Genomic DNA, 15499 nt, shown 5'->3' with positions numbered 1-15499 from the left:
TGACTCCCACCACATTAATAGGCTTCCAAATAGAACAGATCACACTGAGTATGAATGGTTGACGGTCAAAATACAGCATTTCAACTTGGACAACAGCTAGAGAGCTCTCATTCATTAAACCAAAGGTGGTAGAGTGTGTTTTGATAAAAAAACAAAGTGGGAGCAGATCGTCCATGGCCTAGTCCCATTGGTGAAGCTTTAAAGACAGTTATCCAACATTCATTGTGCTACATTTGATCAAGTCAAGGGAACAAGGCCTGACATTTTGATGACTGCAATTGAGCGTTCTCTTGCTAATGGTTTAGCTATTCAAAATCACAACGACTCCTAAATGACCAAGACAAGGTTATTTTGGGGCAGCTTTTTGATAGTTCACTGCAACGACTTGTTTGACTTCTATGGAATGGTCATTTTGTGTCTGTTCGGTTTTCAATGGCAAGAACTACATGAAGGACAAATGAATTGTTGGCTACGGTCATACTACAGTCTGTGTATTTGGATTTGACCGGTTTAGGCCGTCATTGTAAATAAGAATTTGTTCTTTTAATTAACTGACTTGCCTAGTTAAATAAAGGTTAAATAAAAGAAATAGTCAAAAATAAATTAAAAATGTGGTCTTTAGCAGTAAGTACAGTACATTTTCTTCTGATGCAGTATACCACAGCACAGTTTACCACAGCACACTTCGCTTTATTATGGGCGACAGGTTCAGTACACATCAATGCATCCTATATCAGAATGTAGGCGCTGGCACTCACTTAAGGGTAGGAAGCATGATTTGTTACTCATCAAATTAACAATACAGTGTGGTCAAAGACTTAGTAACTTAGCTGTAGTCACGATCTGGTTACCTATAACTACAAACAAAGTTATGTTTTGCACTATTTCTCAATGTCATATGGAGAATCTACTCTGTGTTAACTAGCTCGAGCTGGCTAACGTAAACCACTAGCCATACAGACCGAGTGTTGGCAGTGGTGCGCTACAATTCACCAATCACGAGGAGGTATGATGTAAACAACCAATCAGATTCCCCACACGTGGMAGCCACATGATCCTGCTCTGCTTTTCCATTCCATGTAGCTCTGACTTCTCCTGCACCACTGACAGGCTTTCCTCTGGCTCAAAAGGAAAGTTGAAAATCATTCCTGCCTGCTCTAATTGTTTAGCTAGTACTTCGTATGTTCTTCATTTGTTTTTCACCCTCCAATTTGTTTGGTCAACTTTGTATTATTGTCTCTGTAGTCTATCTAATTTGGATTTACCTCACTATATGTTAATTGGATTAGCTAACTCTCCCTGCTGTCTTCTTTGTGATGCGTTTCTTTGGGTTCCTGCCTTTGCTAGACTAGTTGGTGTTGATTTCTGTCATATTACTTAGCTGTGGTTGGGGAGCTAGGCTAGTTAGCTGGCTAGGCTAGCTAGCAGGCTAAAATAACTAACTTTAGCTGGCTGGATGACTGGCTTGCTGGCTAAGATAAATGCATATACCGGAAACATTATTTGATAACTGGTTGGATGTATTTCCAAAATAACCGTTATTGATTTTCCAAAACCTTGGTTTACTTTAATGTAGCTGTAAGTTAGGTGTGTTGATAGCAACTGGCTTACTCATGCAGTGTTAACGTAACATTAGCAGGCTAGTAGGGTTAATGTTAGTTTCCTAGTTGGCTAGCAACCTTGCAAGCTGATTTGTAACAATAAATTCATAAAGTATTTGCTTGCAAGTTGGCAGAAAATCTTATCATTTGCAAGTAGTCATGCAAATGATTTGGTTTCATTTCAAGTTATACATTTGAAGTTATTTCTGTTGGCTTTTACATTATAGGGAATAGGCTGACTTGCCGATTCCTCCATATTACATCACACACCGGGAAAAACATTTTCCGACATGACTTCGGCATTCTTCTGAATTTTGATCGGTTTGATGTAATAACAAAATAAATATAAAAGTGAGGTATAACTTTTCATTGGGAATTTTGATGTGTATACTCATGCAAATCCATATGTTACATGTGGTTATGTTTATGTTACCTACCCTTTAACCCTTTACACTCATGGAAAGGGGTAAATTGAAATGATTCTTACAAAAGCAGATGCATATCCATGGTAGCAATTGAAAGGGAGATTATGGGGAAATTATTAGACTAAAGGTAAGGACACAACAGTTTACCTGGCACAAGACTAAATCCAAACATTACACTGTTGATTTTATGTGCATTTTACATTTAATGCCACATTTCTTGATAACAAAATCTGAAAATACTCTGGATAAATTCAGTAACATGCTAAGCATATTGATGGAAAATGTGGAGTAGGTGCAACATAAGACCAAACAATTACAAGGGTTTGGGTCAGAGAGGACTAAATAGTGTCTCCAAGCGGCCACACACCTCTCCAAAGTGTGCACAGCGTTTGCAATGCAATTCAAGGAAACCTATCATCATTTTGTTGTGCATTTGTTGCATTCAGGTGCATGTGCCACAGCAAATTTTCTTCACAGAGACAAACATAGGCTCATTCTGTTCATAACAACCCGGGGTATAACGTCATGTCATCTTGTAACTGTACATCAAACATAATGATCATAAACATTTAAACTGTACATGACATGAGTTTTATGATGACATCAAAGCGGTATTATTATAATCTTCAACGTCTCATCTTTCAAATTACATAGTCCTCTTAATTTACAAGTGCTCAGCATATGTGGGAACTCCTTCAAGACTTTTGGAAAAGAATTCCTCATGAAGCTGGTTGAGAGAATGCAAAGAGTGTGCAAAGCTGTTATCAAGGCAAAGGATGGCTACTTTGAAGAATCTCAAATATATAATATATTATGATTTGCGTAACACTTTTTTGGTAACTACATGATTCCATATGTGTTATTTCATAGTTTTGATGTCTTCACTATTATTCTACAATGTAGAAAATAGTAAACATTAAGAAAAACCCTTGAATGAGTAGGTGTGTCTAAACTTTTGACTGGTACTGTACATTCAGTCTGAATCTGCCATCCTATAAGTTGTTGTGTGACTTCAAAATGAGGGGCGTTGTAAAAAGAAAATTCATCAGCGATTGGAACGTATCTAACAAATCTAACCAATCAAAGTATCAAAGTTGGTAACGTCATCATGTAGGCTGGCTCTGGCCGAACCCATCGGTTTCTGGGACCAAGAATGTGTTTGCTTTCTAGAAATCGTAAGTGAGAGGCAAATCCAGACTCATCGTGGAGAAGAAACGTTAGTTTGGGTAGCCAGGTAGTTTGGGTAACCAAGAAATAGAAGTCATATTATAGGATTATTTTTTGTTTAGTTGTATATGAGGCAGCCAGGTGGCATAGAGAACCAGCCCCACAGCAGCATTCAAGACTGGAGTGGATGACTGTTTTACCTCCAGAGTATCCATCCTTAGTGTATTGGTTCTAAGGTTTTATTTTTGAGTGGTTGACATCCAAACGCAGCTCCTGACAGCAATTTTATGTGATGGTGTGTAGTCTGTCACAACTGATATTTTCAATTTTTTTCCCACATTTGGCAGTGCTGTACTGTGGCTAGGCCGAGCTCCCCTCTCTCTTTCCTCCCTCTTTCATTCAGACCTGATGAGACACGTTGTTTGTTTATCTTTCACCATGATGCTTCAGTTTACAACACAACATTAAGCAGAATAATGGCAGTTGGAGAGAGGGAGGGAGGGAGGGAGGGAGGGACAAAGATATTTGGATGTGGAGCTCTGGCTTTCTGCTCTATCTGAAAGGGTTAGAGTGTCACGCCCTGACCATAGAGAGCCCTTGTTTCTCTATGGTGTAGTAGGTCGTGACTGGGGGGTATTCTAGTTTATTATTTCTATGTGGTGTTCTAGTTTATTATCTATGTTGGTGATTTGTATGATTCCCAATTAGAGGCAGCTGGTAATCGTTGTCTCTATTTGGGGATCATATTTAGGTAGCATTTTTTCCCACTTGTGTTTGTGGGATATTATTTTGTGTTTTGTGCAAGTGTACCACGTAGTCACGTTTCGTTGTTAGTTTATTTGATTTATTGTTTTGTTTAGCTAAGTTTCACTTTATAATAAATATGTGGAATTCAACATCCGCTGCGCCTTGGTCCGTCTCTCCTCACGTACGTGACATAGAGGGTCTTTTGTGAATAGAATGTATTATCTCGGATTCATTAGTGACTTTGGCTGTGTATGTGTATGTGTGTATGCCCATGCCCATGTGTGGTTGTGAGTGTGTGTGTGAAGTGACTGTCTGTCTTTCTCTCATTAAGGCCTACATTAGACTGGTTGTGTGTTTACTGTTTGTTCCGAGGGGCAGGCACCATTACTTGTCATCATTAATACACAGGAAAAGCTGAATGGCAGGGTGTGTTTTCACAATGCCTGTATTTTGTTTTTCTCCTGCCTCCCTTCATGCACACAGTACTTAAGGAAATCAGAATGGGTAACACAGTCTTTGACATACTCAGGTATTTAATATCACCCTCCACAACAAATAACATCAGCAGGACCAATACCTTTACTGAACCAACAATCACTTGGTTGCCAAACATACAGTAGTGGAGTGTTGTTTATGCTCATTGAATGATTAGCTGAAGAAAGGTGCAGAGCATAAAGGTGCAAAGGAAATCAGTGGACCCTCTGACCCACGCGGACCAGCTTCGGGCAATCTGCCTTCAATTACAGCCTTTTAATAAATGACCCTCATAGCCCTGATCCTCCCTGGGAAGAGCTCTATCTGAGAAAGGCTCAGAGATCATCTCAGAGGGAGATCATTTAGGAATACTTTGCAAACACTAAATAGCCCAACTTCATCATTACTGATTAATSAGTTGATGATCTGTCTGATCCTGCTCCTCTGATTTGTCAGGTAGTCTTCTCTGGCAGAACACTTCATCTGGTTGCTCTGGTCAAATACTGTACCATTTCTAAGGTGTATTGTTTTGACATAGCGCATGTGCCCTTGTATTTAAATTACCAACACTAGGGAGCTACAGTACATCATCATTTGCAACCTAACTTTCAACATAAATAKCACCCCTCAGTGATTTAGACTAGTGGATTTTAGCGATACAGTATGATTTTTCTTCTTGCTCATAAGAAAGCCTGGACTTTTCTCTTTTTTTTCTTAGCATTGTTGTCAAAAGACATCTCAACTCTGTCATTCTAAAGACACACTCAATGTTTCATTGTTCCTATTCACACTGGTTCAGAGAAATATGAAATGAAATGAGTATCAGATATGAAAGCCTCTCAAAAGAAAGGGCTTTGACCTTGACCCTGTCCTCTCACTCTCTCCAAACATCACTGAATGGATTCATATTTTGAAGGTCATCAATCTCAATGAGGTTATACATGTGTATCATCATGAACAGTTATTCAGTACTGTACTGAGGCTTGGTAACATGAAGCTATGCAGAGTTAAGAGGTGTTGAATGTACGTGTCTCCAGTACATATTTATCTATGGAAAATCTGAGAATAAGGGTTTAAAAGCAGTGCGACATCTTGAGGTACTGTATCACCTGCAAATTGACTCCCTCTTTTTGTGTACCAGTCCTTCTAAGGGAAACCCATCTGAAATGTTATGAGTTGGGGAGACAGAACTAAACTAATTGGCCCTTAAGTCTCCTGTATTCCTACCTGCACTGCAACAGCCAAATAGCAAAAACAACTGCCCCTGTCAAATTAACTGGTCGCACATCTCAAACCAAATGAGGTGTTTAGGATACACTGTGATGTTAATGCTTTGGAAACAGCAACTCTGTATTTCTGTGGCTTATTGCATATTGATATATGCAGTTATGCACAAGACACAGGGAGTAAATTAAAACAAGCTGTTRGATTGCACACACAATTGCCTTTTAGTTAGTTGCAATTGACAGTTACGAAATTACTTAATGGAGGTATTTTGGCAGATCTGTGTTGTGTCTGGCGAGCAGGTGCACCTGTTGTAGTGGCTTCGAGGTATTCAGATGTCATGTGCCWGCCAAATTCTTTATTAACCAGCGGTTGCCTTTCTCCTGCTGGGGCAGATACTTGCTGTTATTTTCTCTTTAACAAAGGATCATCACCATGGCCTTAATCAGTGTTGGCCTAGCATGGAGCTTCTGGGCGTGGGCTGTACCTGGTCCCATCTCCCCTGGCTCTGACTGATTACACACACACACAATTCTAATTATCCTATTCATATTACATACCTGAAGCCAATTCATCGGGTTCCACTTTGTTTTGGAAACAAGAAAATAGACCAGTGTCCACTGTTCAGTCAAGTATTTCATATTTCTTGCGATTGCTTATTTGAAGAGGGTCCTAAAGAGCCCACTTGGAAGGCTCAACTGCAGTAAGTACAAATACAGTTACAAGGTATATGCCATTACGACATATGATTGAGTGGAATTAAAACTAGTTGTCTTTTCTTCTAGGAGAGGAGAACACACCAGGATGGTTCTGTGCAGAGGATGAAGGGAAGACCATGTCACCATTTTGGCCTTTACTGGCCTGCCGTGTGCCTGTCTTTACCACCAAATCCTCGGACAGGAAGGTGAGTTCCAGGTTAAAACGCCTCTTTGTTCGACTCAAGTCTTCTAGTTAAACAGAGTAGTGTGGGTTCATCGATAGTTTTTAGAATTGTTTCTCAGACATGAACTGAGGCACACTGTAGGGCTAAACAGAATGGCCGCCCCCTATCGACATCACCACGCAATCAATAATCAGGTCGCAGCAACAAACAGTGAATGAGGAGTATAATATTATGTCTACTCAGCTATATTACAGTGCAGTTAAGCGCAGTAATTTCCCATTGAAGGCAATCAAAGAGTACTTGCTGCAGCCCAGGAGCTAAAAATACCCTGTCTCAGGATGATATCACTACAAAGGTCCTAGGCTATCAAAATATTAAGATTGCATTGAAAAGACAGGTCTACAGTTGAWGTCAGAAGTTTACATCCACTTAGGTTGGAGTCATTAAAACAAATTTTTCAACCACTCCACAAATTTCTTCTTAACAAACTATAGTTTTGGCAAGTTGGTGAGGACAATTGTTTACAGACAGATTATTTCACTTATAATTCACTGTATCACAATTCCAGTGGCTCAAGTTTACATACACTAAGTTGACAGTGCCTTTAAACAGCTTGAAAAATTCCAGAAAATGATGTCATGGCTTTAGAAACTTCTGATAGGATAATTGACATAATTTGAGTCAATTGGAGGTGTACCTGTGGATGTATTTCAAGTCCTACCTTCAAACTCAGTGCCTCTTTGGACATCATTGGAAAATCAAAAGAAATCAGCCAAGACCTCAGAAGAAAAATTATAGACCTCCACAAGTCTGGTTCATCCTTGGGAGCAATTTCCAAATGCCTGAAGGTACCACGTTTATCTGTACAAACAATGGTACGCAAGTATAAACATCATGGGACCATGCAGCCGTCATACCGCTCAGGAAGGAGACGCGTTCTGTCTCCTAGAGATGAACGTACTTTGGGGCAAAAAGTGCAAATCAATCCCAGAACAACAGCAAAGGACCCTGTGAAGATGCTGGAGGAAACAGGTCCAAAAGTATCTATATCCACAGCAAAACAATTCCTATATCGACATAAGCTGAAAGGCCGCTCAGCAAGGAAGAAGCCACTGCTCCAAAACAACCATAACAAAGCCAGACTACGGTTTGCAACTTCACACGGGGACAAAGATCGTACTTTTTTGAGAAATGTCCTCTGGTCTGACGAAAATAGAACTGTTTGGTCATAATGACCATTGTTATGTTTGGAGGAAAAAGGGGGAGGCTTGCATGCCGAAGAACACCATCCCAACCATGAAGCACAGGGGTGGCAGCATCATGTTGTGGGGGTGCTTTGCTGCAGGAGGMACTGGTGCACTTCACAAAATAGATGACATCATGAGGGAGGAAAATGATATGCATATATTGAAGCAACATCTCAAGACATCAGTCAGGAAGTTAAAGCTTGGTCGCAAATGGGTCTTCCAAATGGACAATGACCCCAAGCATACTTCCAAAGTTGTAGCAAAATGGCTTAAGGACAACGAAGTCAAGGTATTGGAGTGCCCATCACAAAGTCCTGACCTCAATCCTATAGAACATTTGTGGGCAGAACTGAAAAAGCGTGTGCGAGCAAGGAGGCCTACAAACCTGACTCAGTTACACCAGCTCTGTCAGGAGGAATGGGCCAAAATTCKCCCAACTTATTGTGGGAAGCTTGTGGAAGGCTAACCGACACGTTTGACACAAGTTAAACAATTTTAAAGGCAATACTACCAAATACTAATTGTGTGTATGTAAACCTCTGACCCACTGGGAATGTGATGAAAGAAATAAAAGCTGAAATAAATCATTCTCTCTACTATTATTCTGACATTTCACATTCTTAAAATAAAGTGGTGATCCTAACTGACCTAAGACAGGGAATTTTTATAAGTCAGGAATTGTGAAGAACTGAGTTTAAATGTTTTTGGCTAAGGTGTATGTAAACTTCCGACTTCAACTGTAGATTAAGGTGACCAGATTCCTGAAATTAAAACCGGGGACATTTCCAGTTCGGCGGTCAATATATCATTAAAATATCCAATGTTATTATCTATGAAATACAAAAGGGGACAATTCCGGTTTCATGTATTTACTCTAACAGGCACACTGTGATAGAGAAAACAACTATGTTACAGAAACACTACAGACAATACAGAACTGTCCAATCTGAACAGCCATTCAGTGGTCCTGGTAGTCTGGGTAGAATAAGAGCAGAAGAGAACATGAGCAAAATTGAAAAAAAACAGACAATATTATATGTGAAATAATTAACAACACAATAAAGAAATAAGACGATGATGAGATTGGTAACTACTTAATATACTTATACCAACCTAATCTGTATATTTCTCAGAAGAATGTATCTTCTTCAGGATTGCTCTGTCTTTGGCCAGCTTCTCCATGAACTCCTGGCAGGGAAGGTTGAAGTTTATCTTCACAAAAAGCATGGACTTGATGGTAGGAACAGTGAACCTATTTCTTGCTGCTGTCCATATATCATTCATTTGGGAGAACACTCTCTCGACTGGTGCATTACTTCCAGGTAAGCACATGACAACAGACACTAATCTAGCCAGGTTAGTGTGTGGGATGTCATTCTCTTTGAAGTGGGTAACCACCGTGCTCTATCTCTGACTAAGCGGTGTCTCAGATGTTTTCCATTCTTCAAGCGATCCCCCCTTTAGGAACTCTTGCAGGCCAGTAACCTCGTCACACAATGCATCCTCATTGATGGTCACATTGGGGCATATTTCCTGCAGTGCTGCCTTCTGGATCTCTACACGCTGAGGTTTCCTTTTTAAAAGGAGACAATGTAAAATCTTTTAGATTATCTGTGTGCTTTCCCCATGCTTGCAAGTAGTTCACAGCCATAGTGAAGAATGATTGGGATGTTTTGAGAAACCTCTCTTTCGACATGGCTCCATTTTCCTCTAGCTCTCTCAGAAGTCCTTTGACCAAAACTGGAATGAAGTTGTCATCACATCTTGCAGTCAATTTTGCCTCAATTTTGCCTCAGCTGACTCCACAGCACAGCGGTCCTGGCCTTCAAGCATCTTGACCGTGTCACTGAATACGGTCGGGTTTCCATGGACAAAGGCTAGCCAAACTTTTTCTTCTCCTCCAATCTTTCTCCTCTTTTCTTCACTCGTCTTCCTGCTCTTTCTTCCTTTCCTTCTCTTTACCTTTCCACACCACTCTTCCACACTCTCCTCGCTTCACTATTTTTACTCCCTTAATTTTTCCTTCTCCTTCTTCTCCAATCTTTAATAATAAATAGTACACTATTAGATAAAATACTTTGGTTAACAGATTCCCATTGCTTGCCTCATTTTTGTATTTTATCTCAAAAACATTGCTTGGAATAATAAATTGGCTGGCTCTGTAATCATATATTTACCTTTCCTCTTCTCTCCCTTTCACTCTTCTTCCTATCCAGTCTTCCTCCTCTCCTTCCTCTCCACTCTCTAACAGAAAACATTATGCTAATGTTATCCATGAAAATTTCAAAATATATTTTCACACTACTTATTATAACGCCAAACCATTAACATTGTAATCTACAAATAAATATTCTGATAATTAATTGTGCATTAATTTAATATAATCATATTTTCAAAACAGCCCGTCCACTGCATGTTTACATGTGAACGTTTTTTAACCTAGCTAAGTTACCATGACAGAGCTAGCTAACCTAGCTAGATAACTTAGTCGACATAGCTAATGTTAGCTAGCATAACCTATTTAAAACCTTATAAAGCAGATAATCTATCTATATAATACATTGTGACATTATAACATCATTAGCTAGTATCTCAAACGATTGTAACTTACCTGGCTTAAAAAGACGTTTGTGGTGATGTTGTGGATTCACTTGATACTTGCTAGCTTCTGGTCGAGTTTTCCACAGCAGTTTTCTCTAAAACTATCGCGAGCAGGTAGTTAGTAGAAGGAGAGTGAATGAAGCTGCTATAGCGAGCAGGTAGTTAGTNGAATGAAGCTGCTATAGCGAGCAGGTAGTTAGTAGAAGGAGAGTGAATGAAGCTGCTATAGCGAGCAGGTAGTTAGTAGAAGGAGAGTGAATGAAACTGCTGTAGCGAGCAGCCCCCTCTGCTGGACAAAACAAGCACAACGCGATTGAGACGTCAACCGGTAGGCTCTGTTGCCCAGTCTTTCTTAAAAGATTATTTCACTTTGGAGTATTATTTTAAAGCACAGTTAAAAACGGGGACATTTCCGTGGACAGCTCCAGCCGGGGACAGGCCACCAAAAACGGGGACTGTCCCCGGAAAAAGAGGACGTCTGGTCACCCTACTGTAGATGCACAAAAGTCACATTGTGGTCTGATTGTGTTCAGATCTGTCTGACCACCTCAGGAGGTGCATTGTGTGCAGATTRTTTCTCAGTCTGGACACAATCAGGCTATCAAAAGTGCGTACAGTTGGTGACTTCATCAGCACTTCGCTTTGCTTGCTAGCTTTCTGGCTAGTTACAGAAGTTAGCAGGCAACTTAGCTACAGTAGTTAGCTACTGCCATCAAGTTGTTGTTGTGTTATTAACATATTTGCCTATTCCACCATTTTCAGAATGCATACTTACATTTGCATATAGCGTAGGAAAAGGGAATCCGGAAACAATGTGAACACATTTAAATGTAAATGTAGATGCATGATGTGTTCGGAATTCTATGATCAAAACTTCATGATTAAAATTCCAAAACTTTATTAACTGCCAACTCTAGACACGACCATTGAGTCTTAGAATTACAAGGTGACACTGTACCTTCCACAGCAAAGCTGGCTAGAAAGTGGCGATCGATAGAGCCTGTGAAGAGTTGGGAGCCTCTCATAGATCAAATGGCAAACTCAGGTGAGAGACAGACTAAAAGGGTTTCAGGACTCCGTCAAAGAGTTATAAAATCAATTTGCAGTGGCTGGAAGATGATATTCAGACTACATTTTAAGCTATAATGCGGTTATGGGGCTTGCATCGCAAGGTGGGTGGGGGATTCCAAATTACCACCAGAGGAGGATGTTATAAAGTGATCAGGCAGTTACCTTAATGGTCGTGGGACACCCAAGCATAAATCAATGTTCCGACATTAGATTAAGATCCCACACACAACCCAATAGTCTGTCTGGAAACTATGTGGGCAACGGAGCAAGGGGGGTCCTCGGCAGCTGGAAAAGTTGAGTCTAGAGGAGACAAACATACCTCTCTATTACTGTGGGTTTTAGAACCCTCCCAGAGGATCGCATGGAGCTTCTGGATTCTTCGACTAATATCTGGTACGCCTGCTGAGCGAGTGAGCCAAGGCAATTCATGGACTTGGAGCCAGAAGTACCACATTGCTTCAGGATTTGCCCACATTCTCTATTTCTGACACTAACAAATTAAGCACCTGAGCATGCCAATAGAAGGGCATATCTGTCATTAATATGAGTTGACCGTAAAATTGCCTGATACCGAATTATTTCCTTGGGATGAGAGACAGCTTTGTTTTTGTGTTTGTGCTTGCATGACAGTATGTGACTGTGTGGGTGAGTTTCTGAAATTAATGTTTTTGTGTGCACATTAGTTGTTGATGTAGAGGATGTGGGAACAAGGGGCTGGGAGAGGCGAGCTGAATGTGTTTTCTCTTTAACCAAAGAGAAGGTGGTAAGTCTTTCATGCAGAACAGCCTGTGATTAGGGGCTTAACTCAACAGCAGCCCCCCCCTTCCTCTCTTTTTCTATCCCTTCCTCTCTCTTTCCATCTTTCTCTCATTCTTTCTTTCTTTCTCCCTCTCTCTTCTTCTGTCTCTCTCTCTTATCTCTCTCTCCTTTTCCCCTTCCTCTCTCTGCAGTTCTGCCTTTGCACTACGACTGGGAAGCACACGCCTCTCTGTGCCAAAGCTCCCAACATCTCTTTCTCCCACTTTGGCAGCCTCACTTGGCAGTCTGACTTGATTGAGGGCGAGAAAAAAAAAGACGTCCAGATTGAAAGAGATGGGGACGAAGGGGCCAGAGTCGTTACGAAAGAAAAATAAAGTTCTAAAGCAGCGTAGCATGAACAACATGTGAGCAGAGTATGGGTCACCTGAGGGAGCTCAGTCCACTGATCACTGCTGTGCGCTCTGTACTCTGAACACTGCTCTGCACTGCTCGCTGGGAGGTGGAGAGGGCTACTGGGCAAAGTCGTTAGGCACTGGAGAAAATCCTTATCACAGTRTCTGTTGAGTGAGATCAGTAGGGACTGACTGACACAGGCGCACACAACCTAATCTACCAGGCATGGTTTGACCCACTTCTGAGGCACATAAGCAGTGGCTGTCATTGTTAATGTAGGACTTCCTGTGGCCCTTTGTTGTTCTTGGAACTAATTAGAATATGTCAACCATGCAATGCCTCCAACTTTAAGCTCTACTGTATGTTGAAATGAGGTCTTTGTAGAATGTATTGTATTATTAGAACACCATTCCCCTACCCCATTGCCCACCTCACCAACCACATGTGAACCTGTAGTTCATAAAACTAATACAGAGGGTGAAAGTGAGTGTTAATGTTGTCCAGGGAAGTGGCTGTATCCTGTTACCTATGTCTAACTCTGCTGGGTGTTAAAAGGGTTTTAGTTGGCTTGTCTGTGGTGCTCAACTTGAATCCCCCAGCTAGGGTCCAGCTTCACCACTCCACTTTCCTCCTTTCTCCTCCGTGAATGTCACAGGGAAGTGGTCTGCTGTGTTCCCAAGGCCGTCTATTTCCATTCCATGTAGCGTATGTCCCACTCAGACGCTCCAAGGCCAGGGTAATGGAGCAGATTCAATGATGATGATCATACAGATGTAGGATCTTAATTTGAGCAAGTTTTCCACAGGAAATATTAATTATTATGTGGATTATAATTAATGGAATTTTTTTGTGGGGGTTGATACATTTTAAAGTGGAAATTACAAACTTAAGAAGCATTTTAAACCTTCAATACACTACAAGGTATGCATTTCCTGCTGTATAGGAAAATTCTCAGCAACAAAAGAGTTATATGAAGGATCTGTTGATCCTACATACACCTGGCGGGTTTGAAGCTTTTTCGTCATGCTAGAACAGCGGCCTTGTGTAAGGGGTGGCAGCCTATGCATATTTGTAAACAACAGCTGGTGCACGAAATCTAAGTAAGTCTCGAGGTTTTGCTCACCTGAGGTAGAGTATCTCATGATAAGCTGTAGACCATACTATTTACAAAGAGAGTTTACATCTATATTTTTTGTAGCTGTCTATATACCACCGCAGACTGATGCTGGCACTAAGACCGCACTCAATGAGCTGTATACGGCCATAAGCAACAGGAAAACGCTCATCCAGAGGCGGCGCTRCTAGTGGCCGGGAGCTTTAATGCAGGGAAATTCAAATCAGTTTTATCTCATTTCTATCATCATGTTAATGTCCAACCAGAGGGAAAAAAACTCTAGACCACCTTTACTCCACACACAGAGACGTGTGCAAAGCTCTCCCTCGCCCTCCATTTGGCAAATCTGACCATAATTCTATCCTCCTGATTGTTGCTTACAAGCAAAACTAAAGCAGGACGCACTAGTCACTAGAGTCAGTCAATAAGAAAGTGGTCAGATGAAGCAGATGCTAAGCTACAGGACTGTTTTGCTAGCACAGACTGGAATATGTTCCGGGATTCTTCCGATGGCATTGAGGAGTACACCACATCAGTCACTGGCTTCATCAATAAGTGCATCGATGATGTCGTCCCCACAGTGACAATACGTACATATCCCAACCAGAAGCCATGGATTACAGGCAACATCTGCACTGAGCTAAAGGGTAGAGCTGCCGCTTTCAAGGAGCAGGACTCTAACCTGGAAGCTTATAATAAATCCCACTATGCCCTCCTACGAGCCATCAAACAGGCAAAGCATCAATACAGCACTAAGATTGAATCGTACTACACCGGCTCCGATTGTCACGCCCTGACCTTAGAGATCCTTTGTATGTCTCTATTTTGGTTTGGTCAGGGCGTGAGTTGGGGTGGGCATTCTATGTTTTGTGTTCTATGTTTTCTATTTCTGTGTGTTTGGCCGGGTGTGGTTCTCAATCAGAGGCAGCTGTCTATCGTTGTCTCTGATTGAGAACCATACTTAGGTAGCCTTTTCCCACCTGTGTTTTGTGGGTATTTGTTTTTTGTTTTTTGTGTCTGCACCAGACATAACTGTTTCGGTTTTTGCTCGTTCTCTTTGTTGTTTTTGTTATTCAGTGTTCAGTCTTATTAATAAATCATGAACACTGACCACACTGCGCTTTGGTCCACTTCTTCATGCAACGATGACCGTTATACCGATGCTCGTCGGATGTGGCAGGGCTTGCAAACTATTACAGACTACAAAGGGAAAAACAGCAACGAGCTGCCCAGTGACGCTAACCTACCAGATGAGCTGAATTACTTCTATGTTCGCTTTAAGGCAAGTAAAACTGAAACATGCATGAGAGCACCAGCTGTTCCGGACGACTGTGTGATCACGCTCTTCGTAGACGATGTGAGTAAGACCTTTAAATAGGTAAACATTCACAAGGCCGCAGGGCCAGACGGATTACCAGGATGTGTACTCCGAGCGTGCGCTGACCAACTGGTAAGTGTCTCACTGACATTTTCAACCTCTCCCTGTCTGAGTCTGTAATGCCAACATGTTTCTAGCAGACCACCATAGTCCCTGTGCCCAAGAACACTAAGATAACCTGCCTAAATGACCACCGACCCGTAACACTCATGTCTGTAGCCATGAAGTGCTTTAAAAGGCTGGGCATGGCTCACATCAACACCGTTATCCCAGAAACCCTAGACCCACCCCAATTTGCATACCGCCCCAACAGATCCACAGATGATGCAATCTCTATTGCACTCAACACTGCCCTTTCCCACCGGGACAAAAGGAACACCTATGTGAGAATGCTATTCATTGACTACAGCTCAGC

The 15499-nt window shown here is 41.4% G+C and overlaps 1 protein-coding gene across 4 annotated transcripts in view; it reads left to right on the top strand.

Moving 5' to 3' along the window:
- LOC111969994 (rho guanine nucleotide exchange factor 10-like protein) overlaps positions 1 to 15499 on the top strand; it is a 174501-nt gene that overhangs the window by 83192 nt on the left and 75810 nt on the right. For all 4 annotated transcript variants that reach the window (XM_023996458.2, XM_023996459.2, XM_023996460.2 and 1 more), the window contains one exon: positions 6424 to 6542. In XM_023996458.2, coding sequence (XP_023852226.1) covers positions 6424 to 6542 — 119 coding nt within the window. The remainder of the gene's footprint in view (positions 1 to 6423; positions 6543 to 15499) is intronic.

Source organism: Salvelinus sp. IW2-2015, linkage group LG11, assembly GCF_002910315.2.
Source record: "Salvelinus sp. IW2-2015 linkage group LG11, ASM291031v2, whole genome shotgun sequence".
Lineage (NCBI taxonomy): Eukaryota > Metazoa > Chordata > Actinopteri > Salmoniformes > Salmonidae > Salvelinus > Salvelinus sp. IW2-2015.
The sequence above is the reverse complement of the archived record's forward strand: the minus strand, read 5'-3'. Positions and strand labels throughout refer to the sequence as shown.